Source organism: Lagenorhynchus albirostris, chromosome 10 (genome assembly GCF_949774975.1).
Source record: "Lagenorhynchus albirostris chromosome 10, mLagAlb1.1, whole genome shotgun sequence".
NCBI classification, from domain to species: domain Eukaryota; kingdom Metazoa; phylum Chordata; class Mammalia; order Artiodactyla; family Delphinidae; genus Lagenorhynchus; species Lagenorhynchus albirostris.
Genome location: NC_083104.1, coordinates 102,175,177 through 102,200,497, shown reverse-complemented (window position 1 = coordinate 102,200,497; position 25,321 = coordinate 102,175,177). Strand labels below are relative to the sequence as shown.

The 25,321-nt window shown below is 58.1% G+C and overlaps 1 protein-coding gene across 2 annotated transcripts; it reads right to left on the bottom strand.

The window, feature by feature from the left end:
* On the bottom strand, positions 1-24,770 carry PXDC1 (PX domain containing 1). Of its 2 annotated transcripts, XM_060163770.1 has the most exons (5): positions 24,069-24,770; positions 12,192-12,283; positions 11,644-11,761; positions 4,507-4,618; positions 1-1,015 (listed from the first exon to the last, which is right to left on the bottom strand). In XM_060163770.1, the coding sequence occupies exons 1-5, from the start codon at positions 24,322-24,324 to the stop codon at positions 898-900; spliced, it is 696 nt and encodes a 231-aa protein (XP_060019753.1). In that variant the 5' UTR covers positions 24,325-24,770; the 3' UTR covers positions 1-897. The 2 variants fall into 2 exon arrangements, with proteins under 2 accessions (XP_060019753.1, XP_060019755.1); XM_060163772.1 differs by lacking the exon at positions 4,507-4,618.
* Between the last annotated feature and the right edge of the window lie 551 nt (positions 24,771-25,321).

Below are 25,321 nucleotides of genomic sequence, written 5' to 3'. Positions count from 1 at the left end.
TAAAAGTAGAGTAACGTGTTTTATTTAATTAAAATAGATTAAAAAACAGACTGTGTAAAAGAATTAGGCTTCTCAATAATTTACTATTATTTACACGAGAAATTCTGGTCGTTAGTTTTCTCTGTGAGGAGATGAACACGCAGAGCCCAGACCCTCCCCGAAGGCAGAGGGAGACTCGTTGGGGGCACTCGGTGACCCCCTGATTCCCGTCCACTCAGGTTGATACGGCAAATATATCACTGAGATCCTGGTGACCGGCAGGAAGGTGACGTCAGCCGCCCGGGGTCACTGCGCTGTCAGCCCTCGTAGGAGCCCAGGTGGGGACTCCTTCCTCTCGCGAGAATTGTCACCGCTCAGAGTTCATCACACGGGCACCAGTCAGTGGTTCCCCTATGCCCGCGGCCGGAACTCCATTCACAACCAACCTTCCGCAAACACTCCCTTGGCTGACGTGAAGCCCACAGTTTCCGGATAGAAGATAAAAAGCAGGAATGGAAGCTGCACGTCCTGGTTTCCAGGGAAATCCTGGGTGACAGAGCACACCTGCCTGTGTTGTCCAGAACTTGGCGACTCACCAAGATGCCACGCAAAATGTCCTGTGCGCCTGTGGGGGGAGGAGACGTGGGGGGAGGGGCCGGTGTCCAGACCCGGCCCGGGACGTCCTGCAGGCACTTGTGGCCCCTCCAGGCGTGGAGGGGGTGTGTCCCGGGGATGCATACACAGGCCAGGAAGACCCCTAGAAGCAGAAGGGGTGCCGGACCCCCGTGACCCGACTCCTGGTTGTCGGAGACTTACAGTCTCTGTAGGCGCGGGCGGCTGGGTAGGACCGGTCCCTGGCATCATGGACTTCAGCGGAGCCACGGTCACCAGCTGGGGGAGGAGGGGCCCCATGGAGACTCAGTCCAGAATGTCCGTCTCGAAAGGCACCAGGTGGTAATAGGACAGGTTGGTGACATAAGCTGCTGGGTCATCTCCATCCTCCAGCTCGGAGGCAAACTCACCGCCGTTCTCAAACCTGAAACGGGAAAGCAGAGGTGAGGCCAGGGCTGGCTCACTGGCCCCCGGCCCCGCTGCACTGGACAAAGGGCAGACGGTCACTGGCAGGAGGGTCTTTGGATCGAACAGCACGGAAGGGCTCTCCACGACACCGGCCCATCCACCACCAGGCTGTGTGTGGAGCGAGTGTGGAAGGAACCGTGATTGCAAATTGATCAGTCACATGGGCCCGACTCCAAAGCCATCACGGCTTTGGTTTTCACGGCCTTAGAGACTGTGATTTACTCTCACTGATCGATATTGAGGCATCCATCCATCCATTTATCCATCCATCCATTTATCCATCCATCCGTCCATCCATCCATCCGTCCATCTGTCCATCCGTCCATCCGTCCATCCATTTATCCATCCATCCGTCCATCCATCCATCCGTCCATCTGTCCATCCGTCCATCCGTCCATCCATCCATCTACCCATCCATCCATCCACCTATCCATTCACCCATCCATCCATCCACTCACACAGTGAGTATTTCTCTCTCCATCTGGGGATTATTCTGGGCCAGGCGCTGGGGACACAGAGTGGACCAGGCACAAGGACCTGCCACGTGCTGGGCCTGTGGACCATGGCAAAGACGGGTGAAGAAGGCCGTGTGGTCCCAGCTCCCAGCCTGACTGCTTCCTGGGCCACGTGCACACACGACCAAGGAGGCAGGAGTCAGGGAGGAGCTGGGTGAGGGCAGAGGTTAGCAGAGGGCGGGGTCCTGCATTTGGGTCCTGTATTCAATGTGGGGCATTACATGGCGGGCACGGGAAGAGCTCAAGGAAAGATTTGTGCCCCAAATGTGAGGTGACCTAAATACCTTCTCAACATGGATTCCCCAGGAATGGAAACCATTTCTGCGCCCTGCCTGACCCAGCCTCGGCGTAAGCACACTTGCTTAAGCTGGACAAAAAGGACGACAAATTTTAAAAGACGCTTCACAGAGAAAACAGTGCACGGAGGACCTTCTCCCCAGGAGGGGAAACAGATGCTGCCTGTACCTTTTCCGTTGTTCCCCAGCTAAGAACCAGTCCAAACAAAGGGGAGTGGCAGAGGGGGGCGGATGCAGGCCCTGCTCAGGGCAGCGGAGAGGGCCTGGGGCCACCGAGCACACTGTCCACACTGTCCCTGCTCTGACTCCCGCTGACCGAGACCTCACAGGAGTTCAACCACAGCGGAAAGCCGGGCAGCGATGGGCAGGGCACGAGGCGTCCAAACCACATAGCCGCCAGCCTGGCTACACTGGCTGGGGAGCCAGCCGGGATGGGGGAGGGGGAGGGCGGAGAGGTGCCCCCCCGCCCCGCCAGCATCCAGGGCACGTGGGGTGGACGGGGTCCCAGGGAGGCCTGCTGCCTCTAAGTTGCAAGGGAGAAGCGGAGGAGGCGGCGATGGCAGCTTCGAAATCAGACAGGAAAGGCATGGAGGTGGGTTTTCCTCTAAGTCCATGCTGACGGGCGTGTGTGGAGATGCGTGGAGCCCTGCGTCCGTGCAGGCAGTGAGGCCGAGAGGGGGCCCTTAGGTGCAGGGAAAGGCTCCGGGCAGGTGAAGGACGGGCCTGGTGGCGGCCACGACACAGCCCCGCCCAGCAGCTTCCTGCCCCTGCTACCCCTCCTGCCCTCAGATCCCCTGAGAACTGGGGAAGGAAGGGGACCTGGGATGCTCAGCGGAGTCCGGGGTCCCCATCAGCCCCCGGGTTCCTCGGCAGGCCTGGCGAATCCCCCTGCTTCTAACCAGTGAGGACAGGGTCAGGGCTCGCCCCAGGCCTGGGCAGAATCTCCCGGAGCCTGGCAACCCCTGCAGCCAACCAGGGTGGTCACAAGGCAGAGGCCAGCCGTCCCACTCTCACGCACGTCCCCACTAGGCACACACACTTGGTCCCTGAGTGCAGGGGGGTCTCCGGTCCGAGTACTGTAGCTGCTCTCCCCCAGGGACAGCGTGGGGACTGACAGGTCCTAACAGCAGGCCCGGCAGCGTGGATCCACAGCCTTGGGGCCACACAGCTGCTGTCGAGAACCGCTGAGGACAGCTGTGGCCAGGAGAGTGGACAGGAGTCCCCTGGAGTGTCAGACAGACCCTCCCGAGAGACAGATGGCAGGAGACCATCGCTGCGGGGCTGCCCGAGGTCAGGCACCTGGAGAAATGCCCGGCAAGCCCAAGTTCCCTGGAGATGCTCCGGGGCCGCTCAGAGGCCGACATCTCCTCGTTAAGCTATCCTGGGATCGCAGAGGTTTCCCCGCGATCTTTCTCTCCCACCAACCCGGCGCTGCAGATTGAGGATGGGTCGCCCTGTCCACGCAGAGCCCCGGGCTGGCTGGAAAAGTTACATTACAGCCCTTGCTTTCTCTCCATGCTTCTCCTCCAAAACGATTCATGGTTGAACTTCCTTCTCAGAGCTGGCCTCATGCCAGGGGCAGAGGGCCTCTCGGGGCCTCTCAGAGACAGAAAGGGTCCCTGGGATGCAGAGCCAGAGCCAGGACCCTGCAGCCCCTGGTGGTCCACCAACCACTCCACCAGGACAAGCCCGGCCAGAAGCTCCTCGCATGAAGGAGGACCTCCTTCCGTCGCCGTGAAATCCACGTCAGCCTCGGACCCACGACGCCAGCTCCAAGTTGGCTCGGGGGACCCTCGGGCTGGGAGCTGTCTGTGCACACACGGTGTGTACGATGTGCGTGGTCCGGGCCGAGCGCGAGGCATGGCAGCAGTTGGGTCGGTCCTGGTCCGCTTTCACGTGGGGCTGACGGGGTGCGGAGGGACCCTCGGACTCTGAGAGGCCCCCTGGTTCCGGGCTTGTGCCGGTCAAGTGCCCGCGGGAGACCCTGAGCTTCCAGAGCTGCCCGGGGGTCCCAGTGTCAGGCATCCACGCTCGTCACCTGAGCCTTCAGGAGATCCTGCGAGAGCACAGCGGTCCCACCAGGAGAGAACAGGAGCCAGGAGACGGGAACGAACTCCCTGAGCTCACACCGCAGGGAGAGCCCCGGGCACGGCCTTGACAGTCACCAGAGCCAGGTCCTGCCCGATAACCCCGAGACGGCTGGCAGCACCCGGGGTGGCCTTCCTAGAGCCCCCATCGTGGTCCCTGTTCTGTCACCGAGGAAGGAAGCACGGAGGGCAGGGGCCTTTAGCTGCCTGCCTTCTCTAAGCCGACGCATCCGCCAGCGCAGGGCAGGCCCGTGAGCCACAAAGAAGCCCCTGGGAGGCGACGAGAGGTCAACACGCAGCTGACGCCCCCCCCCCCCAGGAGACCAGGCCCCCACGAGGAGGCTTGTGGCCCCGGACCCTCCAGGGCCCAGCACAGCCCAGACGTGAAGCCAGGCAACTCCTCCTGAATGTCCCCCCTCCCCACTGCCAGCCGCATGGTCACACTCTGTCCCCTTCCTAGAGCCCCGAGTGGGCAGGGAACCTGGCCCGGGCACCGGCTGACGGCTCGGGACCTCGTGTGTAAAATGACACTCAAATCAGTGCACTTACAGGTGCTCCGAGGGGTCCACAGCTGCGTGCTGGTCTTTTCCGTTTGGTATGCTGTGGTCAATAACGATTGTTTCGGTATTTGCTAAGCAAAATCCATTGGACCTCATGATTTCTGAAAGCGAAAGCAGTAAGGGAAATATTCAGAAGGGGATCCGATTTTGAAGTTTTGCAGTCTGGGCTCACACTGATCTCCCCACATCCCCCTTCTCCTACTGTGCTCCCTCCTTCCCCCCAGTTTAGAGAATGTCCGCCGCCCAGACTCAGGGGCCACACCCGCCAACCCTACACCAGTCAAGAGGGGCATCTCTCCCCCGCAGAAAGGCGCTCTGGCAGTCCAAACGCTCTCGCCATACGCCCGCCCTGTGGGTTTGAAGCTGGAGCAGAACGAGGCTGGGTTTCAGGCTAAGACGACCGCACACGACGTGGGCTCTGCCCAGGTCGCCTGACCTCTCTAAGCTCTCACCTGTCTTAGGTGAGGATAACACGGCCCAGGGTCGCCGTGAGGATCCAGCGCAATCCGTGTGCGTTTTCAACCAAACGGGTGACTCCACCTTCTGCTTTATATAATCCTATATATAAACTGACTTCTCACCAACAAGCACAATTTGGGGTAATTTTAAAAGGGCAACAAAGAGATCGTCTTTGTGTATCTACATTGGCTGTGCGGTTAGATTCCAAGTGCAAAGTCTGGTGCTCACTCAGCTCTAGAAGGGGAGAGGGGGACGGGGAAGCCCGAGCATCGGTGGTGGCGGGGTGTGTGTGTGCGTGTGTGTGTGTGTGTACGCGGAGGCGTGGGCAGCTGAAACAGCACCGGCCTGGGACCTGGGACTCCACGGCGCAGCCCAGCAGGGAACCCCGAGATACCGGGCGCAATGTCCTAACTGGAAATTTCAAAACTGTCCTGGATGCTCTCCGAGGACCCTTCCAACTCTAAGAGCCTATTAGCTCCCAGGCTCCATCACGTCATCTGGTCCATTGAAACATAAGTGCACTTGACTCCCTTCTCCGACCTGGGGAAGCTCTTACTGACATTTCCCGGGGACTGTGTGTCCTTCCCTTCCCTCAGCGGATCACAGACTCTCCAAGGATAGACCTGGAGGGTCACCAGGGCTCCAGCTCCTTATGTGCATCTCCAACCAACCTCAGCCCCTGGTCATCGAGCTCCACGCTCAGGGCCTCGTTTGTCCCATCAAATCAGGGCCTTCACTAACCTCACCTTAAAAACGTGCTTCAAACAGACTCTAAACTCCTGCCGGGCCCTCAAATCCAATGATCATCATCTTCCCACTCAGGGCCTGATGCACGGAAACAGCCCTTCCTCTGGCCCTGGCACAGGCCGCAAGGATGTCCAGCGTTACCCCGTCTCGTCGGGCATCTGATGCTATTGTTGTTTGCAGGATTGTTTTATTTCTTACATCTCACCATAATTAAGATTATTTTATCCCCATGTACAGATTTGCTTTTTTTTAATAAGTGAAATTGTAACTTCCTATTTACTTTTAATCTTTCTGGGTATTTGATTCTCAGTTCTATGAATTTCTCTCCACATGAAGACACTTAGGGAAACTACACAAAAAAGAAGAAGAAAAAAAAGTCGATTTTCTCCTTACCTCTGCCCCCCAGGATAAAATGACTATCCATCAATCGGATTTGCCAAGTAACTGCTAAAATTTCCAACTGACTTTCTGGAGAAGTGACAGCGCTCGTTTCACTGGCCTTTCGAGGGTGGTCGCACTCCACGTGGCATCAGCACGTGGCTCTTTCCCGACCTCCTCTCCCCGGCTGAGCCCACCCAGAGCCCACCCGCCTCGGACAGCCTGTAAGTCATGAGAAGGAGCTGAAAACCAGCGAAAAGTCAGTGCTTGCAACCTCTGGGGTCAACTACACCACCAGGTGCAAAAAGAGCATGAAGACGTTGACCAAAGCCTGAGTGGACAGACACTGCAGGGGACGACACCCCGACAGGAGAGATTAAGATCCCCCCGCTTCACAATTTAAAATGCACAACAGCACAGAACCCCTTGCTTTACTGCTTTTATTAACTGACTCAAACCTGTCCCAGGAAGCACGTAAAACCTCAGGGACCTCAGGACAGCCAGCTGACAGCCCCCAGATCCTCTCTCCCACCACCTCCCAAGGGAATTTGGAGGGGAGGACGCTACAAGTGAAAACAAACGTCAGTGCTGCAAAACATTTGTGAATGTCGCCAGGAGTCACCTTGTATAGGAACTTCCTCATCTATCTTAAATGTGAGATTTGGAGCTCTAGAAAGTGGAATCTAGAAAATGGAACCAGCCCCCAAAACAAACTTGTTACAAATCATTCCTTAATTGTCTGTGCAGAAAAGCCAATTGTCTGCAGGGCCAGCTGGGCTCTCCAGGAAACTCCACTTCCGCCACTTAAGCGTGGGAAGCAGCTTACTCCTTGCTTAGCTTTTTCGTCCGTAAAAGGGGAATAACCGTATCCAGCTATCCTAAGGGGCACAGGTGTGGACTAAATGAGATGGTTTTCATAAAGAATCTAACAAATGCTGGGGCTCACGAATGGCAGTTATTGCTATCGTTGTTCCAAGCGTCCTCACGTCTGTTGCGTCACCCAAATAAAAAGAACCAAAGGAAACGCTACGCTTACTGAAAAGCTCCAGCATCTGAAGCCTACCTTCAAATATACTGAAAATGGGAATTTCTTAGAAGTCAGCTTAGTACCTTTAATCACATACACGGCCAGTTCCATGAAATAGTTCATTTTCAAGCCAGTTTTTTGCATACAGAATTTTCTTCACATGAAGAAGAGTCCTGCTTTGCCACTTCCTACTTCTTAAAACTTTTCTGGAGCTCATTTTAGAATTATGGGAAAGTTGCAAAAACAGTACAGAGCTTTCACAGGTTGCTCGACAGCTCGTCCTTTGGTTAACATCTTACATAACCATGGTGTGATGAGCAAATCCAGGAAACGAACATCGGCGCAATACTCTAAACTAAAACCTCCTGCACCTGAGTTTCACCCACATCCCTCTGTCTGTTCTGGGCCCGGCCCGGATCCCTCGGGGCAGGAAGATGTGGTGGTTCAGCCTCCTGTGACCCCTGACGGCCTCGAGGGCCTGGGTCTTGCCTCATCTCTCCTGTGGCTGCAACACTTGGGGCGCGGACTGGTGAGTCTTTCACTGACTGTGCCTCAACTTGCCTGGTGTTTGCATGCTTGGACAGAGGTGGACGGTCCGGCAGGAACCTGCAGGGATGCTGCCTTCCCTTGGGCATCAGATCAGGAGTGCGATGCCCACAGGCCTCACTTATTCCTGGGATGTCGTCTGGATCTCTCGGGTCAGGAGGTTTTCTCCAAAATGAGGATACTCCCTCTCTCTTTGTAGTTGAGAACGATCCTGGTGGAGATGCAAGTGCAAATTCTGCTTCTCCTTCAACTTTCACCCACTAATCTCAGCATCTTCCAGGGATCATTCCTGCAACAATGGCTAGTGTCTGGCTGGTGGTGATTTGCTTTTCTTACTCGCAGCCCTGTTTTCACATGCCCCATATGCCACCATAACCCACTTCATTAATTCATCTATTCTTTTTTTCCTGCGGACAGTCTCAGCCCTGAAAGCATTCACACGCTCTCCGATCCCCTTTCCTATTCTACTGTCAACGTCTCTAGCAACGGAACAAAACCCAAAGCCGTGTCGTTTCATTAGCTGGAGACCAGGACTCTCCCCGTGTGGTGAAAATTAAGTTGAGCCTGTACAGACGCCTGGTTACTAAAAGATGAAATTATATTTCCAGCCTTCCCAAACCTGAGCACTATGATTTTTGAGGCCAACATCAGTTAATCCAAGCAGCCAGAGCGAGGCTGGGGTTTATGCTTTCTTTTAAGCTGCACCAACACAGCCACGGTGCAGAACACTAAATTTAAGTTTTCCTAGACTCGGTAATAAACTTTTAGATTAACACGGGATGAAGAGTGTTTAAGGCTGCACTGGTCCAAAGCATCATCTAAGAGGCCAGAGCATTCGCCAGAATCGTGGCCCCGGTGGGGGTGGGGGTGGGGGGGTGCTGGTTCTCACACCATGGGCGCCTGGCGCCACCTAGTGGAGCCTCTGATCCCTAGCCGGTCAACCTAGAGGTCACTGCTGGAGGCCTGAGAGTGGGCCAACGTCAGGGCTGTCCGCCAGGGCACCACCTCCCAGGATGCCACATCAGAGGCTTGAGAAGGTGCTGAGAAGTCTGGGGGAGGGGGTGACAGCGGGCACGGCCGTTTCCATGCACGAGTGGAATTTAGCTGGACAGGAGTGGACGTGGACGGGCAAGACTTGTGGGGAGGGAGGAGACAGGGCCCAGCCAGCAGGAGGCCCAGGGCCTGGAGCAGAGGGGTCGACGGTGACATGGAAAGCCAGAGTGACCACTGCCTGACATGCCCAGGATGACAGGAAATCCATAAATGAACGAGCCAGGAAGTCAGGTCCAGGTGGCCGACGTCGGTACTGAGGACACACCCCGGGGAGAGGCTGGGCTGCTGGAGGCTCAGCCCTCAGGGCGCCTGGCTCTCCGGGTCCTGAGGCCCAGCGCCCGGGGACTCCCGAGTCCACGCGCAGCGCAAATACGGGCCCAGACTGAGGAGCAGGGCTTGCCCACGCGGCTCCAGGCCCTCTGCGGCTGGCAGCGCTACTGTACCGAACAGTTTTCATTAGAAGTTTTTCTGAATTTGCCACATCCTTGTCTCAGTGGACAACGAAAGCACGTCTCACGTGCCATGGGAACTGCCCCACCCAGCCACGCGCTCAGGCAGAGGGAGGGCCAGCGAGGTTGGGGGCGAAGATCCCAGGGAGAACCCCTTTGACTGATGAGAGCGGACGAGGAGGACGGACCCCCAGGCACGGGAGACCCTCAGCTCTGGAAGGGGCGACCCCGCCAGCTTCCTGTGCAGGGCGGCCTTCAGGCCGTGGTCTTGGCACAAGGCCTCGGGCTCTCTGCAGCTGACTCGCAATAGCTGTTTACCAAGCCCACTGTCAGGCAGCCCTGTGTCACAAAGTGTTCTGTGCTGCACCGCGGTGGCTACAGTGACTCCCCCCTGCGATGCCCCAGCAGGGAGCACGATGTCCTCAGGACCCGGGCTCCCAGCCTGCACGGGGAGGCCAAGGCCCTGCCTTCCCAGACCTGCGTGCCAGGCCTCCTGAGCTCGTGAGCAGGAGGAACCCCAAACCTCTGTCCTCAGTTCTCGAAACAACACAAGAACGTAGTTAAAACCTCGACGTGGGACCCCAGCACTACCCCTGTTCAATCCTGTTTCCTTCCTTTCAGCGCTTTGGGGTAAACTTGGGTCGTGCGTTTATCCGAATCGGCAGTAAAGACAAGGCACTGAGACAGCGGCTGGGGACGCCAGGTTGTCGCCATCAGAAGCACCTGCATGCAGCGCCGACCCGTCCCTCTTACGCCCTGGGGCCTTTGGGTCAACCTGCGCCTGCCACCAACCCCAGGCCCTGAAAGGATCCTGCGGCTCTCAGTTCTCCTGTTTGCTCAAAACAGAAAGAAATCAAGCAAAATGGAGATGCCAGGGCCAGGGCTCTTCCGTGCAAGACTGAAGGACAGAGATGCCCACGCTCCAGGTGACAGCACACAGAGCCCGACACACTCTGAAGCCTCTCTGAGCCTTGGACACTGGGGTCCCCGGACATCCGGTCAGGAGGGCTGACCGCCATTTTCACTCTCCTGTAGAGAAGGTTCTGGACGCTAGGCGTTAGCTAAGAAGAGGCCCCCAGCCCCCTGCTCATCTTCCTAAGGACACACACGAAGCTCTCCTGGGAAGACGACAAAAGTGGCAGACACGCAAACCCAGGCTGAACCCTGTCCTGCGCATACACGGTCAGAGCGAAAAGTAACTTTTCCGTCCCGGGTTCCCAGAACCTGCCAGCCCTGCGCGCCGCGCCCCAGCACGCAATTAAGGACTCTCATCCTTGCCCTGGTACATCACTCAGTAAGGACACTTTTATAACAGTGACGTCAGCCGTCACCCCAATGTGCCCCCTCCATCTTCCCATCACTGGGACCCAGTTCCTTTTCAGGTGATGGCTCTGGGCTCAGGTCCCCTCACCTGCTGATTCTTCCCCATCACCTCCCTCTGAGCCCCCCTCCTCCGCTCCCTCCTCTTTCCTTCCTTCCACTCAGAACTCAAGTGCTGGACACAGGGACCCCGCCTCCCCTCACGTCAAGGTGACCTGTGGGATGTCACCGCTGGCCGAGCTGTATCCCCTCTGCGCCCGGCAAATGCCCACACAACCTCACTCAGGCCAGACAAGTTGCCTGGGGAAGCCTGGTACCTGAGACTTCCAGGACAGACCTTTTTTCCTACAAAATGCCCCTCACAGGCTTTGCCAACAGTACTGCAAAAACAGAGTCTACTGTTGTAGCAACACGTGCGGCCCAGATCTGAGGAAGCTGCCGCCGGGCTGAACCCAGGCTTCCCTCGCTCCCCTCTGACCCGCAGGACGGCTGACCATCTCCTCTTAGCGCTGCTGACATTTGTCAGAGGCTCAACCCAGTGTCCACGCTAAGGAGACCTACACCATGTGTCCCTTTCTGTCCCCCCGCCCTAAAGCCAAGAACCAAGTCAGTGTTGCGCTAGGCGAACTCTTATTTTTGCAGGCTGGACGACGCATTCCAGTAATTCACTTCAAAATGCCTCACTGAGGGCTTCCCTGGTGGCGCAGTGGTTGAGAGTCCGCCTGTCGATGCAGGGGACACGGGTTCGTGCCCCGGTCCGGGAAGATCCCACATGCCGCGGAGCGGCTGGGCCCGTGAGCCATGGCCGCTGAGCCTGCGCGCCCGGAGCCTGTGCTCCGCAGCGGGAGAGGCCACAACAGTGAGAGGCCTGCGTACCGCAAAAAAAAAGCCTCACTGATGCTTTCATCATAGACTATTTAAGTACGTTCCAATTTATACGTCAGATAACTCGCTTTGGAAGTAGGAAGAGTGTAAACTGCAGGTCAGTAGGTAGAAACACACTGTTTCATAAAAATCGGGAAACGGTCCCTCCCCTGCTGCTTCCACCCTTCTGTTGGGCTGTCTTTCTGGATCCCAAGGTGGGGGAGGTGTGTCCTGCACGTGGACAGTGGGCTGGGAAGGTTTCTGGTGGCCCTGTGGCTCTCACCTGATATTTTCACCGGACTTTGAAAGCTGGGTTGAATTTTATGGACGTTGTCATTTTTTAACACCTGATCCAGGGGAGATCTTTCAAAGAAGGTGAGCACGACTTCTGACCTGGAATACTGGGAAGAAACACGTTCATTCCTACACAGTTTCCTCCCGCGAGGTAGCCCGTCTGACGCTGGTGGCCCCGCACTGCTCAGACTGCGGGACTGAGCGCGGACGGGACCGCTTCCCCACTCACCTGTCAGGTGCTCAGGTAGCTCGAGGCCCAGGGACGGACAGGATGGGGACAGTGGGAACAGTTCGTGCCTGGTCTGCACCAGCGTTCACGCACGTCCATCTCCCCTCACTTTCCAGTAAACCGCGAGCCCGTCACTTCCGCTGCCTCCCCAGGGAGAAAGCACCGGAGCCCCCAGAGCCCAAGGAGCCTTCCTTCCCTGGGTTTACACCTAACCCCACCTGACACTTCCAGGAAGCGCGCCCCGGCCCCGCCCGTCCGCCTGCACCCACCTTGCGCGCCCACCTTGCGCGCCCACCTTGCGCACCCACCTTGCGTGGCATGCTGATGATGGCCTTGAGCAGCTTCTCTACTTCGTTAAGCCTGGTCTCGATGTCGTGGGCATCCTTTATGGCGACCAGCCCTGGGATTGAGACAGAAATGCCTCCATCAGAAAAACACACCAAGAAGCGTGCTCCTGAATTAACTACAGAACAACACGACGCCTCCCTGGCGTCACCCTCCACGAAAGACATCTGGGAAGTTTACTCGGCCTCACGTGGGTGCAGCCCTGCCCTGAAAGCCTGGCTCTCAACCTCGTTTTAAGTTTCAACGACCCAACGAGTGATTAACGTGTGTGCTGCAGTGGACGCTGTCCGTCTGAAAGCCACAGAGACGCCATCAGAGGCCTCTCTGAGCGGGACTCTCCAGCCGCACCCTGGACAAGGCCAGAGCTCAGCCCCCGCCAGCGTGGTGGCTGTAGCTGGGGGAGGCTGGACCCACCAGCCCCCGGTGACACAGCTGAGACGACCACAGGTCCTGTGGAAACGGAGCCTGTGTTTAGACAAGTCATTTAGATACCGGCTTTGGAAGGGAAAAAATCACATCTCTACCCAGAGAACACCAGCGCGGGCGTGACTCACAGCACCTTCCAGGAATCGGCTCCTACCCTCGTTCTGGTTACCGGAAGTCTCGACTGGCTACTAAAAAGCGCGGTATTCTGTCTCTAAAACACGAGAGCTAGTGGCACGGAGACTCGGGGTGCGTTTCTATCTTCCTTTGAGCAGTGCAGAGCACAGACCTTCCCAGCACAGCTCCTACACATCAGCTTCCCAGGGATGGAGCAGGTCAGATTCCCAAGGACATTTCACGTGACCCAGGATGTTGGTCCCGGTGAGCTACGACCAAACCACACAGGCTGAAATCCCAGAACTATGTTCAGTCACTGAATCCCAGTTTTCAGAAGTTCTGGTTTTGTTTTACAGGTGAGAAAGGGTTGTTCATTTTGCAGGCAGCTCACCAAGTCCACGTAGTGTTAAATTAACCTCCTAAACTACGTGATTGAAATTACAAGGCCCCGGAACGCGTGGTCCATGGAAACCAGGGGCGCCCCAAACACAGGGCGAGGCACTTCCGAAGGCCTGGGCTGAGCACGGGGTCCCTCGCATTAGCTGAGGTCAGGAATGTCCAGTCAAGGCCAGGAATCGGCCCCTGGACCTCCTGGAGCACAGGCCGGGTGCACCTTCACCTGGCCACCCGGGGGCCTGCTTCTCAGTGGGCTATCTGGTCCTGCCCACCCCACCTCAAGCCACACGGACCCAGGCAGCCAGCCAAAGACCCCAAGCCTCGGTCCACACAGCCCGTGCTGGCAACCTCAGCATGACTCCCCAGCCATCGTCGCAGAGAGGGGCCCGGGCCACCTCCTCCCCTCTCACCTAGGCTGCCTGGCCTACCCACCACCCTGCAGGCTGGGGGCAGCGAGAAGGGAGAAAGAAAACACCAGGGTGCCGGGGTCTCAGCCCTGAGCTTCCTGTTTAGAACTACACACACGCACAAGCACACAGGCAGACACGCACACACACCCCTCTGCGACCTCTTGCTTCCTATGGACAAGTCTACAGAGGAAAAGAGGGACGCTGAAAATCCTCTGCAAAGTTGTTTTTAGAGACAGAACAATTCTGTAAGTCGTCCCCAGAAAGAGCTTCTTTATTCTAAGACAAGCAAAACTACTGTCACGTTTCAACTTCTGTTGCATCGAGCACACTGGTGTTAAATCGCTCGAGTTCATGACACAGTACTTGTGTTCTGTAAGGACAGTTTATAGGATCAGCCTCTCGTCTGGTCAATGCATACGGCGTATTTAAACCCACCTCCTAGGACATAAAGCACGTGTAGCCCATGGTTGGGTTCACAACCACCCAGGGTACCATTCAGTCAAATAAACACACTCTGCTCTATGCTGATCTTCTTTTAGGGCTGCCAGAATTAGCAAGCAAAAAGCAGGACACCTAGTTCAAGGTGCGTTTCAGATAAACAATGAATAATGCAACAGTATGGATAGACACACTAAAAAATTATTCAGTGTTTATCTGAAACTCAAACTTACTTGGTGTCCTGTACTTTACCTGGCAACACTATCTTCTTGGCGACCTGCTTTCCAGACGAAGCAGAGAAAGGCAAGAAGTACGTGGTCAGACCTCTGGGAACACGTAAGGGTTTAGGCTCAGCGCACACACCCTGGGGGTCCAAGCCTCGCCAACCTCACCAGCTCCGCTGCTCTGTGACTACCATATCCTCATCCCAACCCCGAGGAACGGGTCCAAGACACCAGAACATGGTCCCCATGCCCACACAGTACTGCCTCTGGGGGACTCATGCCCACTGGCCTTCCCCCACCTCCAGGCTCGAGTGGGAAAATCCCACCATCCCTTAAGGGCCACGTGGGTTGGGACACGCCTTCTGCTCTGTGAAGCCCCCCACCCACCAGGCGGGACTCGGTCTGCTCTGAGCTCTGGGAGAGCTCCATCCACCCCACCTCTGCAGCACTCACTGCTCTGCGGCAGACCTGCTCCCTCCCCTGTGGCCTCCCCAAGCCCACCTGTGAAGCTGAGCGTAGGAGGTGCCCAGGGTCCCCTCCTGTCGTCAGCCGTCAGCACAGGGCCTGACACTGACACTGACACCCGCTGGGGATTCACTGGTCATTGGCCGTTTGTTGATGGAATAAAGTTGCACAAGAGAACAGAGTCAAGGACGAGTTATCGTCTGTGTGTGTCCAGCAGCCTACGGGTTCCAACCGCATCCCTTGCTTCTCGGCGTCACTGACCCCAGCGGATCCCGGCCAGCAGGCTCAGGGTCACAGGCCTCGGAGGACAGCTGCCCGAGACCGAGGTGGCAACAAACCCACTGACTTGTCGGCCACTCTGGTTTGGCTCTATCTGTGGAAGCTGCAACCTTATCGCTGCCTTTCACCTGCCTTTATGCTTCCGAGGAGAAGCCCAACGGTGCTCTCTGGAAGTGAAAACATGCTTCAGGACAAGAGGGGCTGAAAACATCTCAATGGCGAAAGAACACGCTGGACTCCCTCCTGCAGGAACAGTGACGGGGGGTAGTTTCTTAAGCTCTGGCTTTTGGCTGGGGGCCCCTCGTCATAATTTATCTCCCCGTGGCATAGTGGCTTCTGGGTGACAACCAAGGCGATCGATCTCAGCGTTCCCACGGTACGTCCTCCTTTCCCCAAGGAAAGCCGTCCACGTGAATGACAAGGACGCTCACCTCTTCCCTGGGCAGGGAATCAAAGGTGGAGATTCATGAAGCTATGGATTCGGCTGGGCCGACTGGCATCCATCTAGGGGCGGCCCGCAAGGCTACCTGGCCCCCACAGAGCCCCTCCCTCACCCCACATCAGGGCAGGAAGGGGTCACCACTGGCTACGGGGCTTCCAATGGCCTGGCCCCTCTTCCAACGCCAGCACCCACGTTTCCCTCCTCTCCTGGGCCTGGAAATCTCCCTCCTTCAGTTGTTTTAAAGGTGTTTCCCATTAAACAGGGAGGTGTACTAAATGCAGAAGGAAAACATTCAAACAAACAAACAAGCCCAAAACTGTGCTTTGGGGCCACAGTGCAGAAATGAAATAAAGCTTCCTTTAAAATTTCATGTCTCAAACCCACTGAGGTCCGCCCCCATCAGCTTTCTCAAGTTCACAACTGTTGGAAACCGAAACACCTGCTGGAAACGCCCAAGATCAGCATCAATTCCCAAAATGACAGCACCCGGCGCGGGGTGTGAGCAGAGCCCACATCTGGGGCCTGTGTCATTGCCCAGGACGGACGGCGGATGGAGACGCTCAACTACGTACAGGCAGTCGGGGGGCTTTCTGTCCTACCTGCTGTATTCTTCCTTTGTGACCCAAGAGCTTTGGCTTTTGATGACCGGCAGAGCTTTTCCAAATGTCACTTGTTTACAGTAACTATTTTAAACTTCATTTTCAAAAATGTGCTTACGTCCAATAATTTAGGACTATCTAGAACTTTTAGCTTTTGTATTCCAAATATGGTTGATCGAACGAAAACTGTGGGGATCTTGTTTGACTCAGTTTTACTATCTGAGATCGTGATTGTAAAGAATGCAAGCGGATAAAATGGTTGTAAATTTGCAGTTGGACAGAAAAACTCAGACCCCCCCCTTGGTTATGAGGCTGCCGTTCCAGGGACGGCCAGCAGGAGGCGCCATCAGTCCATGGAAGGCGCGGGACGCAGTCCAGCGAGGACAACGGGAAGGGATGCGGTCCACCCGCCACACCCAAGTTCTAAGGAAACTGACTCAGAAGACCTCACAGCCCCAGGAAATTTTCTAATTTCTGATAAAGCATCATCACTAATATAATCTCAATTTTTAAAAATTTCACTCTACACAATTTGTGATGTGAGAAATTTATCCGGATATAGCCCCAAACTTTGAAACTGTAAGATTGATAACACGACTATGTACATTTCAGTATGTCAATTTCACATCCCTTTGGGGGTTGAAATTCAGCCTTGAGCAGCCAGGGTACCCCTTCTGTCTAAACTAGTTTACCCTTGAAAATCCAGAACTCCAAACGAGCTTCTGTCAGTTCCTGGGTTAGGTCTTTATACAAACACAAACACCTGACTCATTCTCGGAACCCAGACTGAACCCAAACTGTATCAGCACAAAGATCAGGCTGAGGGAGCAGACACAGACCAGTGTCCTAACCTCAGGCACCTGGTCCCACGTCCTACTTCCGTGGGTGGAGGCATCGGACTGAACATCTCTGGTGACTGTCCCAGCCTCCAGGGACAGACTCAGGGCTGAATCTGCCTAAGCGCCTTCTGCCGCTGTAATTCTGGGAGTGAAAACACATGCTTCTCGGGTCAATTGGGAAGGAGTGTCCGTTACCCAGAGGATGCCAGTCCCTTAAGAGGAGACTCCCATGGCAGACCCCGGGGAAATCTTCTGTGATGTGGACTTTCCAACTGAGTCAAAGAAGGCATAGTTCAAAAGTCCATCCATGCAGAGCCCAGAGAAGCAGGCGGCTCGGGCGAGGTGCGGAGGGCACTGTCACGAGATATATAGTCTTTAAAGGCTGAGGATCGTACAAATTTTGGAAATATAATATTTTAAAATTTCCAGGAAAATTCTCAATGATTACTTCGTAAATACTTGTTCTCTAAATAGGTAGTCAACATAAAACCAGCAGGGACTCACTCAGCGATGAGCTTGAGCTCAACCAAAGTAGTTATTCTCTGCTAACTCAAGCATCCCCATGCAGCCCTCGCTCCCTGGGAACCCGTGGCGACTCTCACCTCACAGGCTCCATCCATGGGGGTCCCACCCTTTGCCCCCATGCCCACCCTGCTGCACACAAGGCTCGGTCCACCTCCCCCATCACCCTCCCCTGGCCCAGAGATGCCCAAGGCAACACTGATGGACAGGAACATCTCCTCCCCGTCTTTGCAAGGACGAGAAGCAGGGCAGGGAAAGGAGGCGGAGGAGAGAGACGAGCAGAGACAAGACAAGAGGTCCGGAGGCCCCGGGAAGGGGCTGCGGGAAGACTTCTGTCCTCTGCTTCTTCCCAGGCCTGTGAGATGCCTGCCTCTCACCACATCCCTCCGCCAGCCCCTCCTTCTCCGGCCGCCTCGCTCTTCTCCCACCACAGGCAGAATTCAGGCTCAGCACGGCTAAGGAGTCACTCACTCCGCCTTAGTCCGTCTTAAAACTTGGAAGGAATTTAGGGAATCAACACCAGCCGTCCCAGGCTCTCAAAACAGGAAGCACTTGATCCCGAAGCGGGCACCAGGCGACAAGACCTGCCCCTACATGCTGGCCAGGATGACGGACACGAGCCCAAGACTGACCGCAGGGAGATGTCACCAGGAAAACCCAGCAGGGAACCTGCAGCGCAGGGGTGAGGGCGAGAGCGGGCCGGAAGGGCTGAGACAAGCCTTACACGCCCCTGGGGGCCAAGGGGGGGCCCGGCTCTCCACCCAGGCTCTGCCCCCGTGGCAGCTCTATTTCTCATAGAAAATACACACTGAGAGCATCTGCCTCGGAAAACTGCCCCCGAGCCTGACCCACGCCAAGCACCAAATCCCAATTTCTGGACCAGCAAAGCCCCAGGCCGGGTCGGTAAGGGTCCCACTGAGGTACCGGGTGCCCCACTCCCCGGGCTCTCAGGCGCCATCGCCGTCCCCACCTCCCTAGGACGGGAGCCTGGCGCCACACCCCCGCCGGGAGGGCTCTGGGTGAGGGACGCTGCCTACCCAGAGCAAAGGGCAGAAGCGCCGCCTCACACGGTGCCTTCCCGTCCAGCATGGCTCTGTCGTGGCTTCAGCGCTCACAGCGGCGGCCATGCAGATGCCACCCCTGCCAGCTTATGAACCCTGCAGCGGTGGCTTGAGCTGAACCACCTGCCTCAAGTCACGTGGGGGGGAGTCGGAAACAGCCCGACACCGCATCCTCACCTGCCTGGTCCCAAAGCTGCTGCTTGGTGCTTTCGGCCGCTCAGCCCAACCTCCTCCCGCCGTGACCTCGTGTCCCCAGGCGGGTCCGCCAGTCTCGCAGGGCCCGGATTTTCAACCCCTGGTAACGCCGCGCCCTCACTCCCTGTCCCCTATGTACTCTGCTGACGGCCGCTGCCCCTGCAGGACGCCCCGCACCAAGAGGCCGGGGCCTGGGGCGCCCTGCTCGCCCGTGGGGTCATCGCTCCTGGCCGGCCTCTCCGCGGCCCCGCCCTGCAGCTCCGCACCGAGCCTCACGGAGCGGCCACACCGCCCCGACCCTGCTTCGTACCGCAGAGGCTTTGCTGCCGCCTTCCGCTGCACGCCCATCTTCCCTAGTTCTGACTGCTCCCAACCAGAAACACCTCCTGCCGTTTGGAAGAGTGTTTATAAAAACGCACAGTGGAGGCACACCAGGCCCAGACTTGTTAAAAGAGAGAAAAGGACGGCGGCGTCCCTGGGGGCCAGCCTGAGGGCACCCAGATGCTACCAGCCGGTCCCAGTGCTGAGATGCAGAGCCAAGTTTCCCCTTGGAAATCTACTGGGAAGTAAGCGAGGCCTAGAAGCTCCAGAACCAACAAGCTCTGTGAGTTTCTGGCCGCTCCTTCTCTGACTGGGAGTTAGCCCGGGTCACCTGGGCCCACGGCACGGCCGGAGCTCTGACGGATGAGACCATGGGACCGCAGAGCACACCGTCACTCACGGAGGAAGGAGAGTCCGGACAGGGAACTCGGAACAAAGCCTGAGCGACAGCAGGGTGTGGGTCTGGGAAAGAAACATAAAACCTTAGGAAGAGAGGAGACAGCCGGCTCCCGGGAGGGATGCCGGCCCCGGCCCCGGCCCCGGCCCCGGGGGGACAGCAGAGCCCGGCAGCCCTATATATGGAAGAGATTCGAAATAGGTCTGTGAATCAGAAAGATCACCCAGAATGCCCCAGAGAAGTGAAAACTGCCCCTCTCCCCATTAGAAGGGGCAGGACCCCCTCCAGGGAAGCCATGCATGGGGGCGGGGCTGGACTGTGAGGGGGGAGGACAGAACCCCAGCCCACTGAAGGGCCCGTCAGGCCGGACAGAGGTGGCCTCTGTCCCCCCGATCTGCTGCCCCGACCTGTGGGCGGCCTCTGCTCTTTTTTAGCCACTTTCACTAAGAAAGGAAACTCGGGGCTCTGCAGTTCACCCCCAGACCAGACGGCGATCTACCCCTGCTTGTTTCGGGGAAGCACAGAGCTTCTCCCCATCCACGTGAGAGCAGAGCCTGGGAGCAGAGCGCTGTCCCCTAGAGCCGTGGGGAGGCGGGGTGTCCTGGCTGGCGGACCTGCGCCCAGGCCTCTCTGGTCGGTGCCGGACGCCTTCGCTTCTGCCCCTCCATCTCACATCTAACAGAAGGTCTATGAAGACGCAGGCAGATCCACGTCCCCGGTGACAGGGGTGAACAGACGTTACCCCAGCACCACGCACAGGATCTCAAGGAGGGGCCTTATTTGGAGAAAACACTAAATACCGTGTTCAAAGCTGGGCCCTCCGTCAGCTCCCCCTGCGGGCTTCCTGCATCGCCCAAGGCTCCCCACACCCACATCTGGTCTCTCCATAGACCCTGCACTCCCTCCCAGACGTGTCCGTGTTTGACCACTTCTCACACCTTCCCTGTCTCCCCGGCTCGCCCTGGTCCTTCTCCAGCCATGCTCAGCACAGCAGCCAGCGTGCCCGTCACATCAGGTCGCTCCCGTTCCGAGCTCTGCATCTCCGACAAGAGCCCCACGCTGAGCATGATCTGCCCACTCCCTACCTCGATCTCCCATTGCTTCCACCCCCTTCTCTCCCCTCCAACCACAGCGGCCCCCTCAGGACACAGGGCCGCCGGGCACATGCCGGCCTCAAGGCCTTTGCACTTGCTCTGGCCACTGGCTGGAAGCTCTTCCCCAGGTACCCACATCGCTTTCTCCCCACTTCCTCCCGGTCTCTCCTCACAGGTCACTTCCTCTGAGCCCTTCCGGACCAGCCCATCTGAAAGTGAACCCCTCCCTGCCCCTGCAAGTCATAGCTCCTCTCCTTCCTCCCTTTTCTTTTCTTCTGAAGGTGCAGAACCATCTAACATTTTTTTTAACTTATCTTCTTTATTATTGGATTTCCCCCACCCTGAATATAGAGTCATGAGGGCAGGGTTTGTGTGTTTTGGTCACTGCTGCATCCCCAGCGCCTAGAAGATGATGGTGCAGGGGAGGCATCTGGTAGGTACTTGCTGAGTGAATATAAAACCAAAGTGTTGACTTGACAGTAATCAGGAATCAAAGGTCACCTGACTACTTTGGAAATAGAATCTGTTTCTACAGTGATGACTTCATAAGGCCTGAAACAGGTGTTATTTTTTAAGAAGGATCAAAATAATCCAAGAGCCCCAAACAGTCACTGGGGAAATTCTGCATCCTTGTCTTTTAAAGTGTGAACCTTCCCAGACGAGAGATGGAACAGGCAAGAGACCTTGCCACATCTGGTCAGGAGCCCTGAACCATGTTAAGTATTACGTAAAGGGGATTTAAGTCAAAGACTCGGCCCTACCTGTGTCAGAGTGTGGAAAGAGCAGAAGGGGACACCTTGGTCACCCAGAGATGATATGCACAGAGAGCAGCTACCTCCCTCCCCCAGGCAGGGGCACAAGAAAGGAAGGACGGGTATATCAGATCCAGACGCAGAAGAGCACAAGGTGAGAGGCCAAGAGGCCAAGGAAGAGGACAGAAGAAGCAAGACTAGTCCTGAGGGCAGCCTCGCCCAAACAGAAGACCAGAGAGGTGGGCGAGTGAGCCCCGTGCCGCCACTCCACGCAGGGGTTTAAACATCTCTGCGCACGTGTCACCAGGAAACATACACGTTCCACAGACAGACAGCCAAGGCTAGCACCAGTGTGTGTGCAGAATCAAGGAAAAGTACTCTCTGCACAGAAGCACTCTCCCACTGCAGTACTCCAGGGACCAAGACAGAGGGCTCAGCATCCCCTTCACTGCACGCAGAATCAAAGATGCAAGTCGGACCCAAGGCGCTCCCACCCCCTGGAGGTGTTCAGTCCTGCATTTACAAGAGCTACCAGCCTGCTGCCAGCACGAGTTCTCAAACCTACGCTTGCAAAGCTTTTTAAAGACATGAGCGGGCCAATGTAACCCAGCCCAGAAACATGCAATAAATTTAAACTGAGGGAATCTGATGGGGAATTGCACTGAGAAAACCTGGCATCTCTAAAACAGCACACACATCTGGATGCCTTTTGTGTGTACGGTTTGTATGTCCAGACGATCTGTTTATGCAAATAGTAAATCCACCTGGAAATAAGGTGAACGCTTCTTTTGCATTATGGCGATGTATTTTACTTAGCAAACGACTTCCCTGGACTTTCCTTCCTTCTAAGGAAGGAAAAGGCCTTCCCTTGGGTGTACAACAAACTCAGGTAGTGCTGGGGGAGGGGCCACTTGCCTCCAGGCAGAGAACCTGGAACCAGACAGAGGGTTCAGGTCGCCTGTCCTGCGGCCCCGGGCCTCCACCTCCTCTCCTCCAGGGGTGCTGAGCTGGCCTTGCAGGAGGCCCTCTGGTCAGGACTCCAGCCGAGAAGACATTCCCACAGTCCACCGTGGGCTGTTCGAAAGGCCTTCACACACAACTGGTCCTCACCTGACTGCCGCCCCGCATGTCCCCAACTAAACCTAATACCCATTTCTTGCCGATTTTTCTCCCTTTAGACACTTGAAAGCAGCTATCATACCCCTTCTGCGCCTTGTTTTCTCCCTGGTGGTCACCCTCTTCCTGTCTCCTTGCGGATGGTGCGCTGACACCTCGCAAACCCAGAACCAACCAGGCACAACCTGTGCGGAGGGACAGAGCCCAGGGCGTGCGAGTGCACAGCGCACCCTAACCCTTGTGCTCCGGGTAAGGTGGTTTCCTCACCAGATCCCAAGGCGACTGAAGCTCCGCCCTCCTCCCCACCTTCTATGACCCTCACCAGAAGCCGCTGGGGGTGACAACAAAAGCCACCTTTGCGGAGGGCTTACTACTGCTGGACACTGAGGGTGCACTCCAGTCCGCACAAGAAAGTGAGTGTCAGGTCCTATGTTACAGGGGCGGAGCCAAGTGGGGAGCCTGGAGTCACAGCTGAGCGGGGTCCTCTGACAGAGTGAGACCTGGAGGGCAGGCGGAGGGCAGAAGGGAGGGCAGGGGGAGGGTATGGGGGGAAGGCAGGGGAGGGCGGGGGGAGGGTATGGGGGGAGGGCAGGGGGGAGGGTATGGGGAGGGCGGGGGGAGGGTATGGGGAGGACGGGGGAGGGCAGGCCCTCCACCAGCTCTCGGGGACTCCTGTTTGTTTATGGCCTGCCTTGTTCCAGCATCCATTTGATAAACAACAACACACACACACACACACACACACAGTAGATCAAGGTAAACTGCTGCCATGCTTGAAATACCACTAAACTCCCTCCAGAGCAGCACAAAAGCGAGACTCAGGGGAGCAGGGCCTGCACACGTGCTGGCTTTGGGAGCCTTTCCAAGTGACGCGTCTGCCCGAGAATGTGTCATGAGACTGAGCTAATTACCCATATAATTCACACACGGGTGGGAGCTGTCCTGGGGAGGGGGGCGTGGGGCGGAGTGGAGATTATCCCAAGACCTCAGGCAGACGGGCAGCTTCAGTAAATGCCCCCTAAAGTGCCCCAGGGATCTGCTTAGAGGAAGGCGCTGGGAAGTGTCACCAGATTCCCAGCGCTGCAGGTGGTCACGCGTGTGTGTGGGAGGGGGCAGGGGGGACCCCAGTCCTCCTGCCTCGGCTTCAGCCTCTCGCTTCCTCTCCGCGGCCTCCAAAGGCCAGCCCGTGGGCCGAGAAGAGGAAACGGGAAGCCACCCAGTCCCTGCGAGCCAGGAAAGTCACAAGGCGCGGGAGGAGGCCTCTGGGCTCATCAAACTCGAATGCGGACCCACCCTGGTGGCGACGGAGGCCGCGTGGCACCGCGCACTCGGGCTGTCGGTCACCGGGGACAAGAGGCGTGGCCCTGCCGGGGGTGGCCTCGGAGGGGGCTGCCAGACACGACGCGACCCCAGCTGGACGCTGTCCTTAACTCCTCCCAAACGTCCCCCCCGCCTCTCCGGCCGCGGCCGCGGCTGGAGTCGCAGGGGCCGCCCGACACTGGCGCGGGCCGGTGGCTCGCCTTGGGGACGGTCAGGACGCCCGTCTGGCCGGCCTCGGGCCCCGTGCGCCGACTCCTGCGCACCAGCCACTGCACTTCACCGCCCGGGGGCGGGCGGAGGTCTGAGGGTCCCTGTCCCGTGCCGGGGGCCGGGATGTCGCGATCCCCGCTTAATAACCGCCCCTGCGCCCCCTCCCTGCACTTCAAAGGAGCCCCCGCGACCCCCTGCCCCAGGCCGGGCCCGCGCCCACCTTCGCGCAGCGGCGCGAGCGCCAGCTCGGGCCGGTCCTCGGGGAAGGCGTCGCGGAGGCGCTGCCACAGGCGGCCCAGGTCGGCCAGGCTGCGGTGCAGGTAGAGCACGCTGCGGTCCGACCACTCGGTGCGGATCTCGAAGAACTCCTCCTCGTCGCCGCGCCGGCTGACGATGAGCCGGCGGATGCCGTTCACCCAGCAGCCGCGCACGAACATGTTCACGAGCGACGTGCCCTCAAACACCGCCGAGGCCATACCGCGGGCCGAGCATGCCCCGGCCGGCAGGGGGCGCGCCCGCCCGGGCCTGGGTCCGCGGGGAGTCCGTCCGGAGCCGGGATCGGTCTGGAGCCGGGGTGTCTGTTCGGGGCCGGGGCCCGTCCGAGGTCTGTCCAGAGTCGGACAGATCCAGGATCTGTCCGGAGCCGGCGCTGGTCGGGAGTCTGTCCGGAGTCGGGGTCTGTCTGGGGTCGGCCCGGCCTCCGCGAGCTCTCCGGGATGGCGCGGCGACGAGCCGCGGGTCCGGCCGAGCGGCGGCTTATAAGGCGCTTCCCTTCGCGGGCGGCGCGGCCGCCGACGTCGAGGCCGCGGTCGCGTCCGCCTTCCCCGCCTCCGGGTGAGAGGACGCGCCAAGCGGAGGAGGGGGGGCCTGGCCTCAGCGCCCCGCGCCGCCTCCCGAGCCCGCGCTGCTGGGGCCGCGGGGACCCCCGGCTGCCTGGAGGGGCGGAAACCCGGGCGCCGGCCCCGCCTCTGTGCCCCCGCCCCGCCCCCTCCCTCCCCTCCGGGCCCCGAGCCGCCGGCCGGGATCGGACGAGACTGGGCAGGGAGGGCGGGCTGGCCTGCGCTCGGCGGGCTCCCGGGGAGACTTCTCTCTTTCCGTTTCTCGATCCTCGGAGACTGTTGGGTCGGAGGGCTGCGCGCCCCACCCGACCCGCGGGGGTGGCAACTGCACGTGTGCCGGGAGGGGGGCGAGGGCGGGGCGCACCCGCTCCGGGGACCCGGCGCCGGTGCTGTCGGCCAGGTTCTCGTCCGCGCGCCGCCCGCCCGTCTACCCTGGGCCGGGCCGGAGGCCGAAGCCGCCCGCCCCGCGTCCCCCGCGCATTCCAGTCGCGCCACCGCCCGGCCACGGCGCGGACGCGGCTGGGGACAGATGGGGACACGGTGGGACAGACGACGCGGCAGGCCCGGGCCAGCCAGCCACAGGGTCCCCCCAAAAGGAGAGTGGACGCCCTGCTAAGAAGTGGGACGGGCCGGC

Bases quoted from the DNA above. Each gene is read 5' to 3' on its own strand.
- PXDC1 (XM_060163770.1), bottom strand. From the start codon at position 24,324: ATGGCCTCGGCGGTGTTTGAGGGCACGTCGCTCGTGAACATGTTCGTG. The intron at 4,619-11,643 runs GTGAGAGCCACA...TTTCGCTTTCAG, and splicing joins AAGTCCGGTGAAAATATCAG to AAATCATGAGGTCCAATGGA. The intron at 1,016-4,506 runs GTAAGTGCACTG...TTCCCGTTTCAG, and splicing joins GTGGACCCCTCGGAGCACCT to GTTTGAGAACGGCGGTGAGT.